The sequence below is a fragment of the Gorilla gorilla genome, chromosome 22 (genome assembly GCF_029281585.2).
Source record: "Gorilla gorilla gorilla isolate KB3781 chromosome 22, NHGRI_mGorGor1-v2.1_pri, whole genome shotgun sequence".
In the NCBI taxonomy this organism is placed as follows: Eukaryota; Metazoa; Chordata; class Mammalia; order Primates; family Hominidae; genus Gorilla; species Gorilla gorilla.
In genome coordinates this window covers 3,805,314-3,827,813 of record NC_073246.2, presented here as the reverse complement: position 1 = coordinate 3,827,813, position 22,500 = coordinate 3,805,314, and the positions used below count along the sequence as shown (strand labels likewise).

Sequence of the window (22,500 nt, the reverse complement as noted above, 5' to 3'; positions counted from 1 at the left end):
CTCCCCAACCGCCAGCCACCCCTCCTCGGGCCCGCAGAGGCGCCGAGGGACGCCTGGGGAAGGGAGAGGGCCTGCGGTACGAGGAAACACCTGCGTGCGGCCACCTTGAGCGTTCGCGGTCAGGGCGGGGGCTCGGCCGGTGCGCGCGTGCGCGCAACCCCACGAGGCCCCCCCCGTCCCCCCACCTCCTTCCTTCCGAGGCAAAGCACCTCCGAAGTCAACCCACACACGACCGGTCGGAGGCGGAACGGCAGCCCCTCGGCGGCCAGCCGGCGCACGCGTCACCGGCCCGAACCCACCGCGATCGCTCACACGGCCCGCGCGCACCCGCCAAAGGGGAGCACGGGACGTGCACTCGCCGGACCAGGCGGGCGCCCTTCCCCGCGTGGGAGGGGCGCGTCTCGTCTCACTCAACCGCCTCGAACCCCACACCTACGAGCTCCCTCAGGACCCACGCGCGGACACCGCGGTGGCGACCGGAGGAGGGGGGCACTGGGGGCGGGAACGACACACCACCGCTCGGCCTCGGGCACCTGAGGGACAACCCGGAGCGCTCCAGGAGCACCGCAAGGGCCCAGGCGGAGCCGACGCTCGAGCAAACCCCCGGAGAGGGCAGCACGACGGGCCGGCGGGACGGCACCCCCACCGCCGCGGAGGGGGCCCGCCCGCAAGTCGACAACCACGGGAGGCGACAGCGAGGGGTGTCTGCCGCGTCAGAGGACCCCGCCGACCCGTCCCGCGACGCAGAAGGCGGCGGGCGGGACGCCGAGGTCAGGCCGGGTTCCGCACCCCACGCCTTCCCACACGCACCACCCGCAGGCGGGGAGAGGAGAGACGAGGGGCCCCCGCGGGGCGGAGCGAGAAGAACGGACCCGTTCGCCACGAACGTCCGCCCCTCGCCCGGCGCGGCTCGGACCCGGCCCGGGAGAGCATGACGTCACCACATCGATCGCGAAGAGCCCCCCGGGAGCGGAGGTCGGCCACCCGGCCGGCCGGCCAGCCAGACCAGCCGATCGGCCCCGGCCAACTCCCCACCCCGGGGAAGGGGCGGCGGACAACCCAGCGGAGACGAGAACGCCTGACACGCACGGCACGGAGCCAGCGGGGTGGGGTTGTCGCAGCCGCCCCGGGCGCCCGCAGCGGAGAGCGCACGGGGGCAGGGTGGCCCCCGCCGCCTTCCCCGCCGCCCCCCGGGTGGGTCAGAGACCCGGACCCGGGCCGGCACCGGGAGTCGGGACGCTCGGACGCGCGAGAGAACCACAGGCCCGCGGGCCCCAGCAGGCGGCTCAAGCAGGAGCACGGCCGGCTAGCCGGGTCACCGGTAGGCCAGAGCCCCGCACGCATCCAGAGGCCCAACCTCTCCAGCGACAGGTCGCCAGAGGACAGCGTGTCAGCAATAACCCGGTGGCCCAAAATGCCGACTCGGAGTGAGGGATATACCTCCCCCGGGGCCGGGAGGTCGAGTCACCGACCACACCGCCGGCCCACGAAACGCGCGACACGGACACCTGTCCCCAAAAACGCCACCATCGCGGCCACACACGGAGCGCCCGGGGCCCTCTGGTCAACCCCAGGACACACGCGGGAGCAGCGCCGGGCCAGGGACGCCCTCCCGGCCGCCCGTGCCACACGCAGGGGGCCGGCCCGTGTCTCCAGAGCGGGACCCGGAAGCATTTTCGGCCGGCCCCTCCTACGACCGGGACACACGAGGGACCGAAGGCCGGCCAGGCGCGACCTCTCGGGCCGCACGCGCACTCAGGGAGCGCTCTCCGACTCCGCACGGGGACTCGCCAGAAAGGATCGCGGCAGAGGGACGGCGGCCCGGCCCGGGGACCGCTCCCCGGCACCCGGGGGACGGGGGCAGGACGGTCCCCGGCTCCCCACGGGGACTCGTCGGAAACGAATTCGGCCACCGCCTCAGACGGCCAGGATGAGCGCGGACGGACCCGCGACCGGGCCGGGAAGGGCGTCCCCAGCCTCCCTCGCCACGCGCGGCGGGTCCCCGCGGGTCGCGGCTCGGGCCTCGGGAGCTGCGGCACGCTGGTCGACCAGCCCGGGCAGCCCCACGCCCGGCTCGGGCCCAGAAGCGCAGCGACAGCCTCTCCCCCACATAAACCTGCACGCCAGAGCTCTGACTCACAAGCGACGCGCCACAGCTCTGGCGCCACCGGGCCAGCCGGGCTGACGACCGCGGGCTTTCCGGAGCTCTGCCTAGCTCACAGCGGGGACGGTCCCCTCCCTCGGCAGCTGCCACCGCAGCTCCGGAAGCCGAGAGCACGATCTAAAAGCGGCCGCCAGATGGAGCCCGACGACCGCCGCGAACGTCAGCGAGACAGATCCGGATGGCAGGGCGGCCCGGGGACCGCAAAAGCGAAACCGTGAGTCGAGAAGCTCTTCCCGAGGCCAAAAACGCAGCCCCTCTACCCCAACCCCACACAAACGGTACCCAAAACGGGTCTCTGCCTCGACCGCGACAGAGTCAGAAGACAACCCACGGCGTGTGGGTGTTTGGAGATGCATCTCGGAAGCAGGGAGGGAGGGAGGGAGGGAGGGAGGGAGGGAGGGAGGGAGAAAGAACACACAAGGACTCGGTCGCCGGTCGCTGCAGACACACGGAGAGGCAGAATGCGTAGGCTCTTCCAGAATCCACACAGAGACAGACAGAGGGAGAGAAAGAGGGAGGGACGGGGGGAATGGGGCAAAGAGACAGACGGCGAAAGGGAAGGAGGGAGGGAAGGGAGCAGGGAGGGAGGAAGAAAATGGAGAAAAGAGAGACCGTTTAAAAAACGTAGATACGCAAAGAAAACTTTTGAAACAGTCCATTTTTAAAAGACAGACGGAAAGGAAAGACACATGAAAAAGAGAGAAAGAATGAGGAAAGAAACGAAGGAAAAAAGGGAAAAAGAAACAGAGAGGAAAGAAAAAAGAAGGAAAGACAGGGAACGAAAGAGAAATAAAGCACGAAAGAAAAAAGAACAGAAAGAGAGAAAGAAGGAAAGGAAGAGAGGAAGAAACGCCTAAAGAAGGAGAGAAAGGTAGAAAGGAAGGAAGAAAAACATAAAAGAGAGGAAGAAAGAAAACAGAGACAAATACGTACACTCGTTCATTTAGAAACATAAATACAACACTTTTCATACGTAAGCATACACGTATTTGTCGGCGATCGCTTCTTTCTAGAGCGACGTGTATTCATTTATGCGAAATAAACACCTGCATCTATCACATAGAGGTATGTTTCTACATAATCGATGCGTATTTACTATACACAAGCGTATTCAACGTAAAGATACACATTTTCGTTTACATATAAATGTATACAAACGTTTACGTCGATAAATATAAGCGAACACATGGAAACGAAAGAAACAAAAAAACGAAACGAGTCAACAGGCTGGGCACGGTGACCCACGCCTGTCATCCCAGCACTTTGAGAGGCCGAGGTGGGCGCATCACATGAGGTCGGGAGTTGGAGACCAGCCTGACCCACATGGAGAGACACGGCGTGCCTACTAAAAATACAAACATCAGCCAAGCCAGGCGTGGGGGTGCCTCCCTGTAATCCCCGCTAATCAGGAGGCTGAGGCGGGAGAAGCGCTCGAACCCGGGAGGCGGAAGGTGCGGTGAGCCAAGATCGCGCCATGGCACTCTAGCCGTGGAAACAAGAGTGAAACTCTGTCTCAAAAGGACGAAACAGAAAGAAACAGAGAAAGAAAGAAAGAAAGAAAGAAAGAAAGAAAGAAAGAAGAAAGAAAGAATGAATGAATGAAAAGAAAGCAAGAAAGAAAGAAAGAAAAAGAAAAGAAAGCAAGCAAGAAAGAAAAGAAAGCAAGAAAGAAAGCACGAAAGCAAGCAAGCAAGAAAGCAAGAAAACAAGGAAGCAAGAAAGCAAGCAAGAAAGAAACAAAAGACAGAAAGCAAGCAAGAAAGCACGAAAGCAAGCAAGCAAGAAACAAAAGAAAGAAAGAAAGCAAGAAAACAAGAAAGCACGAAAGCAAGCAAGCAAGCAAGTAAGAAAGAAACCAAAGAAAGAAAGAAAGCAAGAAAAGAAGAAAGCACAAAAGCAAGCAAGCAAGAAAACAAGGAAGCAAGAAAGCAAGCAAGAAAGAAACAAAAGAAAGAAAGAAAGAAAGAAAACAGGAAAGCACGAAAGCAAGCAAGCAAGCAAGCAAGCAAGAAAGCAAGCAAGAAAGAAACAAAAGAAAGAAAGAAAGAAAGAAAGAAAGAAAGAAAGAAAACAGGAAAGCAAGAAAGCACGAAAGCAAGCAAGCAAGCAAGAAAGCAAGAAAACAAGAAAGCAAGAAAACACGAAAGCAAGCAAGCAAGCAAGCAAGCAAGCAAGCAAGCAAGCAAGCAAGCAAGCAAGCGAGAGAGAGAGAGGCTGGGCGCGGCGGCTCACGCCTGTCATCCCAGCACTTTGGGAGGCCAAGGCAGGCGGATCACCTGAGGTTCGGAGTTGGAGACCAGCCTGACCAACATGGAAAAACACCGTCTCTACTAAAAGTACAAACATCAGCCAGGCACGGTGGCCCATGCCTATAATCCCAGCTAATCAGGAGGCTGAGCCAGGAGAATCGCTTGAACCTGGGAGGCAGAGGGTGCGGTGGGCCGAGATCGCGCCATTGCCCTCTAGCCTGGGCAACAGGAGTGAAACTCTGTCTCAAAAAAAAAAAAAAAAAAAGGAAGAAGAAGAAAAAAAAGAGAAAGTAATAAAGAAAGAAAGAAAAGGCAAGGCCAGGCAAGTCCAGGCAAGGCAAATCTACCTGCTTTCACTACATCTGGGGAGAATCAGGAAAGTCCCCAACAACAACAAGGCCTAAAGTGGAGCTGCCATCTGTAAAACCCGAGCGGAAGCGTCCACGCGGGTTAAAGACACGAAGAAAGACAAGGAAACCATTGACCAAGGAGAAGAACAATCTGGCCCAGCCAGGGTCTGTCTCCTGAGGTGGTCTGGGCAACCAGGGAATGGGACGGAGGGAGGGCGGGCCTCCGAGACTCCGTCTCGAAACATAAATCATCATGATAAAATAAAATTAAGTTAAAAAAAGAAATCACGCATGATTCCTAACGTGTCTGATGCCTGGAAAGGCGAGAGGCGTACGTGTACGTCACGGTGGGGTTGTTTTCTTCTTTTTTTTTTTTTTTCCTTTTTTCTTTTTTCCCGGAAACTCACTTTTTAATTATTTTGTTGCATTTCATTTTTATTTTCATTTTCATTTTTTTGAGACGGAGTCTCGCTCTGTCGCCCAGGCTGGGGTGCAGTGGCGCGATCTCGGCTCACTGCACCCTCCGCCTCCCAGGTTCAAGCGATTCTCCTGCCTCAGCTCGGCCTCCCGAGTAGCTGGGATTACAGACAGTACAGCACAGCACGGCACCCGGCTAATTTGGTGTGTTGTGAGTAGAGACGGGGTTTCACCATACTGGCCCTGTTGGTCTGACCGCCTCTTGATCCACCGGCCTTGGCCTCCCAAAGTGAGGGGATGACAGGCTTGAGCCACCGCGCAGGGCCCATTTATTTATTTTATTTTATTTATTTATTTATTTATTTTAATTTATGTATTTATGTATTTATTTATTTATCTTAGTTTATTTCTTTGAGACGGAGTTTCGCTCTTGTTGCTCAGACTGGAGTGCGATGGCGCAATCTCGGCTCACCGCCACCTCCGCTTCCCAGGTTCAAGCGATTCTCCTGCCTCAGCCTTCCTAGCAGCTGGGATTAGAGGCATGTGCCACCACGCCCGGCTAATTTTGTATTTTCAATTGAGACGGGATTTCTCCATGTTGGTCGGGCTTGTCTCCAACTCCCGACTTCAGGTGATGCGTCCACCTCGGCATCCCAAAGTGATGGGATGACAGGCATGAGCCACCGCGCCTGGCCTATTGTGTTGTGTTGTATTGTATTGTATTGTATTGTATTGTATTGTATTGTATTGTATTGTATTGTATTGTATTGTATTGTATTGTATTGTATTGTATTTACTGTATCCTATCGTATCGTGTTGTATCGTATTGTATTGTATTGTAATGGATTGTATTGACTTATCTTATTTAGTTAGTTACTTTGGTGTTATTTTATTTATTTATTTGTTTGTTCGTTCTTGCCTGATCAAAGGTCAATCAGACCCAGTCGTCAAAGTGGCGATTTCCTAGGCAACAAGGGAGGGAGGAACTTGGAGGTGGGGGCGGGGGCGGTAGAGAAGACACAGTTGCCCCAGGCTGTGCGCAGGCGGCCTGGTGCTCCCTTCCTCTGTGAGGCCTCCGTCTTCAGAGTAACAGTGACCGCTAGGTGATGCCCGACGTCTGCCAGTGAGAGTGTCAGCCTGGAATGAATTGGGATCCCCTGGGGAGGGGGTGGGGGGAAGGATGGAGGTTCCCACAGCACAGTGGGTCACCGCGCCCTCCAAGGCGATCCCCACAACTAATCGACCAGGGCTCCTGGGGGGAGGCAGCCTAAGTCCCCCACCCATCGGATCATCTGGAACTTCCGTCCAGAGACGAGAGACCGACTGGGAATTCTCTCAGTCAAGGTCCGAACCGAAAAGAATCACTGTCACGGACACCAGGACTAAGGCCATTTCTAAAAGACTGGTTTCTGTGTTTTGGGTGAATCCGTGTATTTCTGTATCACAAAATTACTGACTTTGAACGTTACGATTTTTCTCCTCCTTACGTGTACGGTCCTGTGATAGACAGACCAGGGGACTCCTCAGCTCAGAGTCCATGAGGCCAGAAGCTGACATCCCAAATTTCTATTTAGAATGAATTTAAACACGCCAGCCAAACGCTCTGCCGTGAAACTGTCTGTCGGGAAGACAAGCGGGGGAGGGGGGGAAGGGGGGGTCCGGGCGCGGTAGGCTCGCGCCTGTCATCCCCGCACTTTTGGGAGGCCGAGGGCCGGTGGATCCCTCGGTCCAAGCCTTGGCAACACGGTGAAGCCTCGTCTCAAAAAAAAAAAAAATTACACAAACTAACTGGTTTCATAACCTGGACTCCAAGTTAATAAATAGATAAATAGGCCGGGGGCGGTGGCTCACGCCTGTCATCCCAGCACTTTGGGAGGCCGAGGTGGACGGATCACGGGATCGGGAGATCGGGACCATCCTGGCTACCACAGTGAAACCCCGTCTCTACTCAAAATACAAAAAGTTAGCCAGGCACGGTGGCGGGCGCCTGTAGTCCCAGCTACTCGGGAGGCTGAGGCAGGAGAATGGCATGAACCCGGGAGGCAGAGCTTGCAGTGAGCCGAGATCGCGCCGCTGCACTCCAGCCTGGGCAACAGAGCGAGAGTCTGTCTCGAAAATAAATAAATAAGTAAATAAGGAAAGAAATAAATGTAAATAAATAAATAGATTAAAATTGAAAACTAAAAAAAGGTAAAATAATTAAGAAAAAAAATAAATGTAGCCGGCCGGTCACGATGGCTCACGCCTGTCATCCCAGCACTTTGGGAGGCCGAGGCGGGCAGATCCACTGGGGTCGCCAGTTCGAGACCAGCCTGACCGACATGGAGAAATGCCGTCTCTACTAACAATACAAAATCAGCCGGGTGTGGTGGCCCGTGCCTGTAATCCCAGCTACTCAGGAGGCTGAGGCAGGAGAATCGTTTGAACGCGGGAGGTGGAGGTTGCGGTGAGCCGAGATGGTGCCACTGCACTCCAGCGTGGGCACCAAGAGTGAAACTCCGTCCGAAGGGAAAAAAAAAAATTAAGTGCTGTATTCTGTTATTTTTGCTTCCTACCCTGAGAAGAACATAATACAGCTGTTGTCTTTCTGCCTGCCTGCCTGCCTGCCTGCCTGCCTGCCTGCCTGCCTGCCTGCCTGCCTGCCTGTGGCAGGGCCTCATTCTGTCTTTCGCCCAGACTGGAGCGCAGTGACACAATTATGGCTCACTCACTGCAGCCTCAACCTCCCCAGGGTTAGGCGATTCCTCGAGGGACCCTACGGCCTCGGCCTCCCAAAGTGTTGGGGTTACAGGCGTGAGCCACCAGCACCCGGCCTGAGTTAATACATCTGGTCTCACTACGTCTTAACCACGCACCCACGAAGAACTCAAGTCAAGAGAGAGTCGGCAAGAGACTCTCAGCATTCTCTCCCGAAAGCACGTGTGTCCCGAGCTCCTGTGGTTTCAGGTGGCCGCGCGTAGAGGAGAGATTTCCAATGTTTCCGGAGAGGTGCGAGCCACAGTCACTCGGGGCATCCGAGCACGAGATGGGGTTTCTGACAGCGACTGAAGGGCCAGGAAGGGCCAGAATCTGCCAAGACCCGCGTTCCAGGGTGGGGCCGATGGAACCCAAGGTAGAGGGAGTCAGCGGTCCGCACGGAGAGAGCTCCAGCCCTAGGCCCCACTGTGCAGACCGAATCAGAAGGAAGAGAGTCCTTCGTCCTCCATGCCACATCCCTCACATCCCCCCCCCCCCCCCACTGAACTTGGGAGTGGATCCGTGTTCTAAACACGAGGTGACTCTCGGTTTGCAATGGATCACAAGGGGCCGGGCTTTCCCGAGTCAGCAGGATAAAGAAGTCATTCTGGCTCGGACTCCCCCACCATCCCCCGGTAACGGTCGGTAACGGTCGCTGGTGACTTTAAATGAGCCGGGGCTGGCCGGGCCGGAGCCGCTACGGGGCGGGGGGGGGGGGGGGGGGTGGTGCCTGAGGCACTGCAGAAAGTGGGCCTGAGCCTCGAGGATGGCGGTGCTGCAGGGACCCGTCCAGGCTGCTATATGGCAAGCACTAAACCACTATGCCTACCGAGATGCGGTTTTCCTCGCAGAACGCCTTTATGCAGAAGTACACTCAGAAGAAGCCTTGTTTTTACTGGCGACCTGTTCTTACCGCTCAGGAAAGGCCTATAAAACATATAGACTCTTGAAAGGACACAGTTGTACTACACCGCACTGCAAATACCTGCTTGCGAAATGTTGTGTTGATCTCAGCAAGCTTGCAGAAGGGGAACAAATCTTATCGGGTGGAGTGTTTCATAAGCAGAAAAGCCATGATGATATTATTGTTCCTGAGTTTGGTGATTCAGCTCGCTTTCCCCTTCCATTGTTGGGACATGTATATTGCAAGACAGATCGGCTTGCCAAAGGATCAGAATGTGACCAAAAGAGCCTTCGTTGAAATCCTTTCCTCTGGTGTCCCTTTGAATCATGGTGTGAAATAGGGGGGAAAAGCCGGATCCTGACCAAACATTTTGATTCACATCTCTAGAGAGCTTTAGCAACTGCCTGTCCAAGTGTTGCGCCACAACACTTGGGCCTCGTCCTAGTTCACGTCACAGACAGCCTGAGACCGTTCTTACGGAAACAGCCCAGGACACCGTTGAATTAAACGGATTGAATTTAGAATCTTCCAATTCAAAGTACTCCTTGAATACAGACTCCCCAGTGTCCTCTATCGATTCAGCTGTCCTTTCACCTGATACTGTCCCACTGGGAACAGGAACTTCCATATGATCTAAACAGGTTCGACATAAACCAAAAACTGGTCGCAGTTTTATTAGGAGGACCAGCAGCTGTTAGTCCATTAACCCCAAGTGTTGACATTCTGCCATCAGAAACCCCAAGTCCCGGAGACGGATCCTATTGACAAAACTGCACTGGTATTAGACACCTTCTGTCATTGACGTGCCATCCACCGGAGCCCCTTCAAAAAAGTCCGTTGCCAGAATCGGCCAAACCGGAACACAGTCTGTCTTCTCGCAGAGGGGAAAGAGCCCAAAGGTAACTCCAATTCTTGCAAAAACACAAAGTTCTGGTCCGCCGACAAGGGCAACACCTCAGGTATTGAGCCCCACTATGGCATCTCCCCCGAACGCACCGCCTCGAAGAAATTCACGACTCTTGACTAGTGACAGCTCCACAACCGAGGAGAATAGGAGAAAATTAAAAATGAAGTTTCCACCTAAAATCCCAAACAGAACAACAAAAAGTAAAACTAAGAAAGGAGGAATAACTCCACCGAACATAAGTGATAGCCTGGAAGTGACAAAATTGGACTCTTCCGTCATTTCAGAAGGGAAAATAGTCGCAATCGCGCCTCAGATTCAGGCTTTTAATCTACAAAAAGCAGCAGCGGAAGGCTCGATGAGCCTTCTTCGTGAAAGGGAGAAAGGTTATTTAGCTTTGTGTTCTTACCACGGCAAAGAAGCTCTCAATATCTTGAGCCATCTAGCTTCTCACCACTGCAATACCGGTTGGGTACTGTGCGAAATTGGAAGGGCCTATTTTAAACTCTCAGAGTCCATGCAAGCTGAAAGAACATTCTCAGAGGTTAGAAGGATTGAGAATTACAGAGTCGAAGGCGTGGAGATCTACTCTACCACACTTTGGCATCCTCCGGAAGGTGTTGCTCTTTCAATTCTGTCCAAAGACTTCACAGACATGGATAAAAATTCGCCAGCCAGAGGCCTGGTGTGCTGCAGGGAACTGTTTCGGTCTGCAACGGGAACACGATATTGCGATTCAATTCTTCCAGAGAACTCTCGAAGTGGATCCAAATGATGCTTATGCCTATAGTGCATTAGGGCGTGAGCTTGTCTTCACTGAAGAATTGGACAAAGCATTAGCTGGTTTTAAAAATGCTATCAGAGTCAATCCTAGACATTGTAAGGCATGGTAAGTGGTAATGAAGTGTAAAGACAAAGCCTTATGGATGGTGCCGGTACTCGCTAATTTTTCTGGTTAGATAGCTCTTTATTGTCACGAATTTGGTTAAAAATACTTAGGGATGGTACATACTGCTGAATAACTTCTAACTAAGATGTTTCCTTATGAAACGTATGTCTTTAACAAACTCTGAAATGAACTCATGATCGTAGAATACCAGATCCTTATACTCAACAGTTTCAGTCTTCTAGCAAGCTTTTTTGCAGACACCGTAGCTGTCTTTGGTTTGTGTGTGTGTTTCTTTAGTTGTGTTACTTGATTTGTTACCTTTTCTTCGAGCACCGAAGTGGTGATGGGGACAAGAAGTGCTTGGGAGATTGGAAAGGAATAGCATAGTTCACTTATTGGATAATAGAAAAATAGATGGAAACAATTCACTAGCTGCCGCTTTTTGACAGCGTTCCAGTTTACGGAGTGACTATTAAGAACTTCACGTACCCTTTAATTTAGCAGTCTCTCCGTTTTACCCTTTTGTACTCGTGTATAAGTAGGCACATAGGAAATTACTCCCTAGGTCATATTGTGATCAACGGAATACGATATGAACATGCGTGGTCCTACTTCTGCCTCAACACCATACTCACCGTTGACATTTATTGCATTTTTCTGGACTGACTTCATAGTTTTAAACGTCAAGAGAAGGCCGGGCGCAGTGGCTCACGCCTGTCATCCCAGCACTTTGGGAGGCCGAGGCGGGCGGGTCACGAGGTCAAGAGATCGAGACCATCCGGGCCAACACGGTGAAACCCCGTCTCTATTAAAAGTATAAAGATTAGCTGGGCGTGGTGGCGGGCACCTGTAGTCCCAGCTACTCGGGAGGCTGAGGCAGGAGAATCGCTTGAACCCAGAGAGGTGGCGGTTGCAGTGAGCCGAGATCACACCATTGCACCCCAGCCTGGGCGACAGAGCGAGACGCCGTCTCAAGAGAAATAAATTAAAAAAATAAATACATACATAAATAAATATCAAGAGAAAGTATAATTCTGAAGTCATAACCCTGTGGTAGTTATTTTGTCAGATACGGTGATCTGACTTACTACAGCAGCGGAGTTCTATCATTTGATTTGCTTCTAAATCTGAAGCATTATATTACTGAAACATTTTTTGATTTGTGAATATGTTGTTTAATGGATCATATCTCATTTTGCTGTAGTAGTTACATTGCCCGAAAGATGGCCAAAAAGACAGCGCCAGCTACTGCTGACCAACGTCACAATCAACTTGCCAATACTGCCTTCTCTTCCGATAGCTATGTTCTCCGTCATATTTTAAGAACTCAGTTCTTCATAAGACGTGTGTCGTTTTCGATTTTTTCCCAAGTCTGGTTGATCCTTGTGTTGTTATTTTTTTAAATGTGTATTGTCTGTTCAGCTATTTTGCAGGAGTCGCATTCTTAAAAAAATCTTAACCCTATCAAAAATCGTGTTTAAAGGAGGATTATTCAGATTGGCCAGCCTTTACTAGGAAGAGTTTAAATGCTGACGTATTTAGGCAGCTCTAAATACTGAGCAACTTTACTCTAACTACAAAATAGATAGCCTTTCTTTTGTCTTCACTTTCACTATCATTAGCACAGTGTTTAATACCTTTTCTTCATCTACAACACAATTATAATGATATATGAAGCCACTCAAATAAGGCAGACATGTTGCGTTGCGCTTAAAAAAAGAAAAAAAAAAAAAAAGAAGTCTCTCTGTGGCACAGAATGAGGTGTGGCTCGAATCTGGAATCTCCAGTGAAAACCAATGAAAGAGGGTGAAACCCCGTGTCTACTAAAAAAAAAAAAAAAAAAAAAAAAAAAAAAAAAAAAAAATGAGGCGGCCATGGTGGCGCTGAGACAGGAGAATCACTTGAACCCAGGAGGCAGAGGTTCCAGTGAGCTGAGATCACGCCACTGCACTCCAGGCTGGGGGGACAGAGCAAGACTCCATCTCAGAAACAAACAAACACACAAAGCCGGTAAAGGTGTTTAATTCGACGGTGTCAGGCTCAGGTCTCTTGACAGGATACATCCAGCACCCGGGGGGAAACGTCGACGGGTGGGGTGGAATCTATTTTGTGGCCTCAAGGGAGGGTTTGAGAGGCAGTCCCGCAAGCGGTGATGGCCTAAAGAAGCCCCTCCGCCCAAGAAGCGATATTCATTTCTAGCCTGTAGCCACCCAAGAGGGAGAATCGGGCTCTCCACAGACCCCACAAACCCCACCCCACCCCACCCCCACCCCTCCCACCTCGTGAAATGGGCTCTCGCTCCGTCAGGCTCTATTCACACCGTGTGCTTTTGGAACCTCCAGCGTGTGTGCGTGGGTTGCGTGGTGGGGTGGGGCCGGCTGCGGACAGAGGAGGGGATAAAGCGGCGGTGTCCCGCGGGTGCCCGGGACGTGGGACGTGGGACGTGGGTGGGGTGGCCAGAGCCTAGGGAACTCATCGCCTGTCAGGACGTCTCCCCTCCTGGTCCCCTCTCTGACCTACGCTCCACATCTTCGCCGTTCAGTGGGGACCTTGTGGGTGGAAGTCACCATCCCTTTGGACTTCTTTAGCCGACGAAGGCCGGGCTCCCGAGAGTCTCCCCGGAGGCGGGGCCTTGGGCAGGCTCACAAGGATGCTGACGGTGACGGTTGGTGACGGTGATGTACTTTGGAGGCCTCGGGCCAATGCAGAGGTATCCATTTGACCTCGGTGGGACAGGTCAGCTTTGCGGAGTCCCGTGCATCCTTCCAGAGACTCATCCAGCGCTAGCAAGCATGGTCCCAAGGATCCCAGCTCCCAGCAGAGGCACTTTTGTTCACACAGGATCCTGGGCAGGAAAGTTCTCAGCAGGCTTAGGCCTCCTAGCCAGAAAGCCAAAACCACTTCTGGGATTTTTTTCAAAGAGCCAGTGGTTCCACAAGGGGCCGTGGGTAGTTGTGGAAATGGAGAGAAGTGTTTGCACATACATATTTGAGACAGAACGGACAGGGCTCGGTCACAGATCACTTAGGACATGGGCAGATGCACATTGAGAAAACCCTTCCGGCATCCTAGGGGAACAGAGGTACGATTTTTCGAGACAGTTGAGGGAGAAGCCACCCCAGATTTTAGGGTTGGATCTTTATTCATATGTAGTATCTATGAGGTATCCAAGTCCAGAAATCAACTCGCCCGTTCTGTACAGCATTCTGTAGGGAGATCAAATCTGGGATGTCAGAAGTGAAGAATTCAGGCCTTGGTAATGGATCAGATTAGATGTACTTGAGCTTATTTTGCAAAAAAAAAGAGAGGGCGGGAGAGAGCGAGAGCCAGAGACCGAGACAGAGAGAGAGAGAGAGACAGAGACAGAGACAGAGAGAGACAGACAGAGAGAGACAACGATACACAAAGAGAGAAAGACAGAAAGAGAGAGAGACAGATAAAGAGACAGACGGAGAAAGACAGAGATGGACAGAGACAGAGAGAAACAGAAAGAGAGAGAAACAGAGACAGGAAGGGAGAGAGACAGGCAGAGAGAGAGAGAGACAAACAGACAGGCAGACAGACAGGCAGAGAAAGAGAGTAAGACAGAAGGCAGACACATGCACACACACACCCACACCCACAGAGAGAGAGACAGAGAGAGACAGAGAGAAAGAGACAGACAGAGAGAAAGAGACAGAGAGAGAAAGACAGACAGAGAGAAACAGACAGAAAGAGAGACACAGACAGGGACAGAGAAACAGCCGACAGGGGGAGAGAGAGAGAGAGACAGACAGAGACAGACAGACAGACAGGCAGAGAAAGACAGTAAGACACAAGACAGACAGAGAGAGAGAGAGAGAGAGAGAGAGAGAGAGAGAGAGAGAGACAGAGACAGAGACAGAGACAGAGAGAAAGAAAGACAAAGCCAGAGAGAGAGAGAAACAGACAGGGAGAGAGAGAGAGAGACAAACAGACAGACAGGGAGAGAGAGACTAAGACAGAAGACAGACACAGTGAGAGAGACAGAGACAGAGAGAAAGAAAGACAAAGACAGAGAGAGAGAGAGAGAGAGAGAAACAGGGAGAGAGAGAGAGACAAACAGACAGACAGGGAGAGAGAGAGACTAAGACAGAAGACAGACAGTGAGAGAGACAGAGACAGAGAGAAAGAAATACAAAGAGACAGACAGAGAGAGACAGAGACGGACAGAGAGAAACAGACAGAAAGAGAGAGATAGACGCAGAGACAGAGAGTGAGAGAGACAGGCAGGCAGAGAAAGGGAGTAAGACAGAAGACAGACACAGTGAGAGAGACAGGCAGAGAGAGAGAGACAGAGCGAGAGAAACAGACAGGCAGAGAGAGACAGAGAGAGAGAAACAGACAGGCAGAGAGAGAGAGACACACACACAGAGAGAGAAGACAGACAGAGAAAGAGAGAGACAGAGACAGACAGACAGACAGAGAGAGGGGGAGGAAGGGCGTGCTCAAGAAATAATCACACATATTTTATAGTGCTTTTGATCCCATAAACGGTGGCCGGGGTATACTTTGAAAACAACAACAACAACAACAACAACGACAACGACAACAGCAACGACAACAACAACAGCAACAAGAGCAGCAGCAGCATTCGCCTACGGATTTCTAGAAAATAAGATGTCATGATGAAGTATAGTAAACATCAACCGGCTCTCACTGCACGTTGAGGGATTCACAAAAGCGCTAGTTAACAACAGGAAAAAACAGCAGCTAACATGTCTTGGGGAAAATAGACGTCCTCCTGAAAACTGGGGATTTCTACTTCACTTGAAAAGAAATACATACCAGAAAGGAAAAACACGAACAAAACAAAACAAAACAAAACAAAACAAAACAAAACAAGCCAAGAAACACGGGCCAAGGCACCGTCCCTGGAAATCTTAAGTGAGCAAAGTTATTAGTTTTCAGAAAGCGTTTCTATTTTGGGCAAGTACTAAGAGGGCCCACACTAGAGCTGTGACGCCCTTCGCATTGTGAAACTATGCTGGCCGGAGGGCGGAGAAACTAAAACATCATGATAAAAGGTGACGGAGACCCAGCCAGGGTGAAGCTTTCCTAGGGAGGGAGGCCTGAGGCGGAAAGCGGGGGGAAAAGCCCCACAACTGCAGACCCGCCCGCTTGCCCACGCGGGTCAAGGGCTATGCCATCGGCCCAAGCTGCCTCTGGGGAAGTGGGACCGTGCCGCCCCCCATCTTCCAAAACGGTGGCCCCTGAGTGAGGCCTGACGCCCACCGATGCAAATGTCAGCCTGGCAAGAATGAGATCGCCGGCAAGGGGTGGGGGAAGGGCAGAGAAGACGGAGGCACACCGGGGTGGCTCTGGAAGGCTTCCAAGCGGGGTGTTGGGAGGCGGGGGGGTGGGGGTTTTGGGGGAAACCCACCTAACCGACTCACTAAATTAAGGTGAAGGGAGGTGGGTAGTGGGGGGAGCCGGGGGGCAACTTGAAAATTAAACTGACCCTTCCCAAAGCCCAAGTAGAAGAGTCTAGGCGCCAAAACACAAAGAAAACTAAAGCGCCGATCAAAGAACAATAGGGCCCCCGCCAGGGCGGAGGTTCCCTAGGCAACGAGGGAGAGAGGGAGGGGCCTCCAGAAGGGAGAGAGAGAAACCCGTTGCCCCAGGCTCGGTGAAGTCGGCGAGACCTCCCTCCGTGTCACCTCGACTTTCAATAACAGTGGCCGCTAGGTGATGCCCGAAGACAACCGATGCCTGCGAATGTCCGTCAGCAGGGAAAAGAATTAATGAATTCATGAATTTGCTTATTTATTTAGAGACAGAGTCTCACTCACTCTACAGCCTGGGCCATAGTGCAGTGGCGCGATCTCGGCTCCCTGCAGCCTCCGCCTCCCAGGTTCAAGCGATTTTCCCGCCTCAGCCTCCCGAGGAGCTGGCATTACAGGGGCCTGCCCCGCCGCTCCCGACTCGGCTTTGTAGTTTTAGTAGAGACGGGGTTTCGCCGTGTTGGGTCCGGCCTTAACCGTTTATGTTTAAGTCGAGGAGCTTATCAGGGAAATAGGAGAAGTCCGGACGCCAGACGTGACCGAGAGAAAAGTCTGAAAATGCCCCTCGCATCCAAGCGGGGACCCGGCCTCGACCTCCCGAAATCATACACCGAGTGGGGAAGCCCAGCAAGGCCCGTCTGTCTAGATTCCTCTCGGCCTCTCTAAGCACCGAAGCACGCGCTTCTCACTTTCGTGGAAGGGGCAGGGCCCTACCCGGCACGGGGGTGTCTGACGGACTGACAGAGAAAGAGAGAGACATAGAAAGACAGAGATGGACGGCGAGAGATAGAGAGAAACAGACAGAAAGAGAAAGAGAGAGAGACAGAGACAGAGAGAGAGAGAGAGAGACAGACAGGGAGGGAGAAAGACAAACAGAGAGAGAGACAGACAGACAGACAGACAGAGACAGAGAGAAACAGACAGAAAGAGAGAGAGACGGAGAGAGAGTGAGTGAGAGAGAGAGAGACACATGGAGGGAGAGAGCCAGACAGACAGAAAGACAGGCAGGCAGAGAAAGAGAGTAAGACAGAAGACAGACACAGTGAGAGAGACAGGCAGAGAGAGAGAGAGAGAGAGACAGAGACAGAGAGAAAGAAAGAGAGAGAAAGAGAAAGAGACAGACAGAGATGGACAGAGAGAGAGAGACAGAGAGAGAAACAGACAGACAGGGAGGGAGGGAGGGAGGGAGACAGACAGAGAGAGAGAGACAGACAGACAGGCAGAGAAAGAGAGTAAGACAGAAGATAGGCACAGACAGAGAGACAGACGCAGAGAGAGACAGAGAAAAAGAAAGAGAGAGACAGACAGAGAGAGAAAGAGAGAAACAGACAGAAAGAGAGAGAGAGAGAAACAGAAAGGGAGGGAGAGAGAGGGAGAGACAGACAGACAGACGGACAGGCAGAGAAGGAGAGTAAGACAGAAGACAGTCACACACAGTGAGAGAGACAGAGAGAGAGCGAGAGAGAGGCAGAGACAGAGAGAAAGAGGGAGACAGAGAAAGAGAGATGGACAGAGAGACAGAGAGAAACAGACAGAAAGAGAGACAGACAGAGAGAGAGAAAGAGAAAGGGAGGGAGAAAGACAGAAAGAGAGACAGACAGACAGACAGACAGGCAGGCAGAGAAACAGAGTAAGACAGAAGATAGGAACAGAGAGAGAGAGACAGAGAGACGCAGAAAAAGAAAGAGAGAGGCAGACAGACAGAGAAAGACAGAGACAGACAGAGAGAAAGAGGCAGAAAGAGAGAGAGAGAGAAACAGACAGGAAGGGAGAGAGAGAGACAGACAGAGAGAGAAAGAGAATAAGGCAGAAGACAGACACAGTGAGACAGGCAGAGAGAGAGAGAGACAGAGACAGAGAGAAAGAGACAGACAGAGACCGACAGAGAAAGAGAGAAACAGGCAGAGAGAGAGCGAGAGAGAGAGAAACAGAAAGGGAGGGAGAGAGAGAGAGAGACAGACAGACAGACAGATGGACAGGCAGAGAAGGAGAGTAAGACAGAAGACAGACACAGTGAGAGAGACAAGCAGAGAGAGAGAGAGAGAGACAGAGACAGACAGAAAGAAAGAGAGAGACAGACAGATAGAAAAAGACAGAGACGGACAGAGAGAGACAGAGAAACAGACAGAAAGAGAGAAAGACAGAGAGAGCGAGAGAGGGAGAGAGAGAGAAACAGAAAGGGAGGGAGAGACAGAGAGAGACAGACAGACAGGCAGAGAAAGAGAGTAAGACAGAAGATAGTCACAGAGAGAGAGAGAGAGAGAGAGAGAGACAGACAGACAGAGAGACACAGAAAAAGAAAGAGAGGGGCAGACAGACAGAGAAAGAGACAGAGAGAGACAGAAACAGACATAAAGAGAGAGAGAGAAACAGACAGGGAGGGAGAGAGAGAGAGAGACAGACGGGGAGAGAAAGAGAGTAAGACAGAAGACAGACACAGTGAGACAGGTAGAGAGGGAGAGAGAGAGACAAAGACAGAGACAGAGAGAAAGAAAGAGACAGACAGACAGACAGACAGAGAAAGAGACACAGAGAGAAAGACAGAGACGAACAGAGAGAAACAGACAGAGAGAAGGTCCTAGCCCAGTAGCGATACAGTGCCTTTTCTTTCATTTTCTCTTTCTTTTCTTTTTGTCTTTCTTGTATGATGTATGTATGTATGTATGTATGTATGTATGTATGTATGTATGTATGTATTTATCTGGAGACTGAGTCTCACTCTGTCGCCCAGGCTGTAGTGCAGTGGCGCGATCTTGGGTCACTGCAACCTCTGCCTGCCAGGTTCAAGCAATTCTTCCGCCCCAGCCTCCCGAGTAGCTGGGATGACAGGTGCCTGCCCCACGGCGCCTGACTGAATTTCGTATTTTCAGTAGAGACGGGGTTTCACCACGTTGGCCGGGCTGGTCTCGAACTCCTGACCTCGGGATGACAGACGTGAGCCACTGCGTTCAGTGTACAGTGCCATTTCTTAGAAATCACTCACGGGAACACACACTTAGAGGTGACGTGTAGAGATTTTAGTTAGTTAGTTAGTTTAGTTAGTTAGTTAGTTTTTGCGTGGGGAGGTGGGGGAACGGAGTTTGGCTCTTGCTGCCCAGGCTACAGTGCAATGGCCTAGGGGACTCAAGGAGTCAACCTAGGGCAGAGAGGACACGTCATTCTGAGCGTAAGGGCCGCAGCGAAAGTTGGCAGGGCCCGCGCTTTTAAAGGCTGAAATCCCGGCGGCACAGGCCTGTCGTCCCAGCACCTTGGGAGGCCCAGGAAGGCGGATCATTTGAGGTCAGGAGTTCGAGACCAGCATGGCCAACATGGAGAAACCCCGTCTCTACTAAAAATAGAAATACGAGCCGGCCGTCATGGTGCGCGCCTGTAATCCCAGCTACCCGGAGAAGAATCACTGGAACCCGGGAAGCAGAGGTTTCAGTGAGCCGAGAGAGCGCCACTGCACCGCAGCCTGGGTGACAGAGCGAGAGAGACTCAGTCCAAAAAAAAGAAAGAAAAGAAGAAAAACAAAAGAACAGGCCCAAATACTGCATTGTTGTTGAACGTTCTCCCAAAAGGCCAGAAACCCCCTGACTCAGGTCAAGGAGGTGGTGTTTCGTTTTACCTCTCTCTCTCTCTCTGTCTCTCTCTCCCCCCCCTTTTATTTGTGGTTCAAGCATACATGAGCAAGATTGTTACATAGGTAAACTTGTGACGGGGGTGTTCAGTGTGCAGATGATTTCATCACCCGGGTAGTCAGTGCTGTGTCCGACAGTATTCGTGTTTTGTTTTTTTTCCTGAAGGTGTCTCTCCTCGCACCCCTCCTCCGCCAAGCAGGCTTCCGCGTCCCTGGTCCCCCTCGTTCTGCCCATGCAAGGACTCTCATCTGTAAGTTCCCACTTCTAGATGAGAACACGCGGTAGTTAGCGGATCGTTGCTTTCAGCTTCGGTGGTGGCGGTGAAAGAGGCATGACACTAAATCGACCCTTAGGACGCTCTCCTCCGTCCCCACCCCGCACCCCCTCCCCACACACACCCTCATTCCCGCACCCCCTCCTCAAACGCAAGAAAGGAAGAAAGAAATGAAAGTAAGAGGTGAGCCTGCAAGGCGGTGGAGGCGGGGGATCTCAGAGGGCGAGAAAGCGATGGTGGTCGGCGGATGTGTCGGCTGAGGTATCAAAACTAGGGGACCCACTTTTCAAGCCCCAACACACCCCCTAATCCTCAGCCGCAGCCAGCCTCTGGGTGGGGTTGCGCCTGTCAAAGCTTCCGAATGGAGAGAAGCCCAAGGCTATGGAAGGCATGAGCTCCAACTCCAGGAAGGGAATAAGGCTCTGTGCATATGAATGGGGCTTTCAAAGGCGTTGCCGCGGCTTCCAAAGCGATGCGCTGTGCCTCGCCTCGCCTCGCCCCGCCCCGCCCAGAGCGAGACTCCGTCTGAAAATAAGTACACAAATAAATCATAAAATAATTCATCAATAAATAAGAAAGAAAGAAAGAAAGAAAGAAAGAAAGAAAGAAAGAAAGATGAGTACAGCGATCGTGAATCATTCCCCGGAGTCCAGGCGCAGTGGCTCACGCACGTCACGCCAGCACTTTGAGACGCCGGGCGGGAGGGTTGCAACGAAATGATGAGACCCCGTCTGTGGGAAAACATTTAAAAATGAAGGCCGGGCGCGGTGGCCCACGCCTGTCATCCCAGCACTTCCGGAGGCCGGGGAGGGCGGATCACCTGAGGTCGGGAGTTTGAGACCAGCCCGATCAACATGGAGAAGCCCCGTCTCCACTAAAAATACAAAATCAGCCAGACGTGGCGGCGCATGCCCGCCATCCCAGCTACTCAGGAGGCCGATGCAGGAGAATCGCTTGAAACCGGGAGGCAGAGGTTGCGGTGAGCCAAGATGGCGCCACCGCACCGCAGTCTAGGCCACGAGAGGGAGACTCTGTCTCGGGGGGGAAAAAATAATTAAAAATAGTGTGGGCACAGTGGCGCGTGCCTGCGGTCCCAGGTTCTGTACTCTGGAGGCTGAGGTGGAAGGATCGCTCGAGTCCAGGAGCGTCCACGCTGCAGGGAGTGAGTTATGGTGGCACCACTGCTGGGGTGACGGAGCGAGATGCCGTCTCTAAATCAGTCAATGAGATCACTGGAAGGCACTCTCTGTGTCTCACTTTCCAAGACGGTCTCTTTAGGCCAAGCAGGCATGGTGCCTCACGCCAGTCATCCCAGCACTTTGGGAGGCTGAGGCGGGAGGAAAGAAGGAAGGGAGGAAGGGAGGAAAGAAGAAAAGAAGAAACGCAGGAAGGCAGTAAGGCAGGAAAGAAAGAGGGGAAGGAAGGAAGAAAGAAAGAAAGAAAGAAAGAAAGAAAGAGAAGAAAGAAAGAAGGAAAGAAGGAAAAAAAGAAAAGAGAAGAAAAGAGAAGGGAAGAAAAGAAAAGCAAACGGGGAGGGGGCCTATCTCCTTGACCGGTGACTGACCAGGATACAGTGGGTCACGGACGACCGAAGCCTCGACCTGTGGGGCCTCAAGTGATCTTCTCCTTATCTCAGCCTCCCGAGTAGCTGCGACTCCAGGCGGCCATCACCACGCACAACTCACCTTCTAAAAACATCACGATTCTATCGAGACAGGGTCTCGCTCCGTCATCCAGGCTGGATTGCCACGGCACGACCTCAGCTCATCGCAACCTCGGCCTCCCCGGTTGGAACAACTCGCCCGCCCCAGTCTCCCGAGCGGTCGTGATTCCAAGCCCACGCCACCAGGCCCGGCTCATCGTTCTATTTTTCAGAGAGACGGGGTTTCGCCACGTCGGCCAGCCCGGTCTCGAACTCCGGGCCCCAAGCGATCCACCCGCCTCGGCCTCCCAAAGTGCCGGAATGACAGGCGTGAGCCAGCGTGCCCGGCCCAGATCATCTTTTTCATACATTGTAGAGAAGGGGTTTCGTCAGCCAACGGGTGGAGGGTGGGGTGGGTTTTACTCAGCCTGCGTACCGTGAAAAGGGGAAGTGAGTGTGCTTTGCGAACTAGATATGGAAACTGTGTGTGTGTGTGTGTGTGTGTGCGTGCGTGCGTGCGTGCGAGAGAGAGAGAGAGAGACCAATCCCCACCACGAGGACCCGGAAATAGTGTTTGATCTGTGTCCCTGCCTAGTCACCTGTCTTGTGTGTAGATGACTGAGGATTCCACAAATGAAGGTCAGCAGTATCTATTGAGCTGTTTCTCCCTCTCATGCGTCTCATCTGCGTGCTGGAGAAAGGGAAGAAAAGAGGTTCCGATGGGAAGTTGTCTTCACGCCTGAGGCAGCTGAAGGCAGACCGAAGGGAAGGAGGGCATCCTACGTGACATTTCCATACCCGTGCACCCTTTACAATGCTGGGGCTGCCA

At 52.5% G+C, this 22,500-nt stretch overlaps 1 protein-coding gene and 1 pseudogene across 32 annotated transcripts in view; one reads left to right on the top strand and one right to left on the bottom strand.

The window, feature by feature from the left end:
- Positions 1 to 22,500, bottom strand: part of LOC134757875 (uncharacterized) — a 364,684-nt gene that overhangs the window by 283,040 nt on the left and 59,144 nt on the right. For 30 of the 32 annotated variants that reach the window (XM_063702635.1, XM_063702659.1, XM_063702650.1 and 27 more), the window contains one exon: positions 22,271 to 22,500. This exon is cut by the window's right edge. Coding sequence is in view for 1 of the 32 variants with exons in the window: in XM_063702666.1 (XP_063558736.1) it covers positions 2,212 to 3,135 (924 nt within the window). In the remaining 31 variants the exon portion in view is untranslated. Of the gene's footprint in view, positions 1 to 2,140; positions 5,153 to 22,270 lie in introns of those variants that run through there. The other 2 variants (XM_063702647.1, XM_063702666.1) reach the window with 2 other exon arrangements.
- LOC134757866 (cell division cycle protein 27 homolog) lies at positions 8,415 to 14,821 on the top strand (annotated as a pseudogene).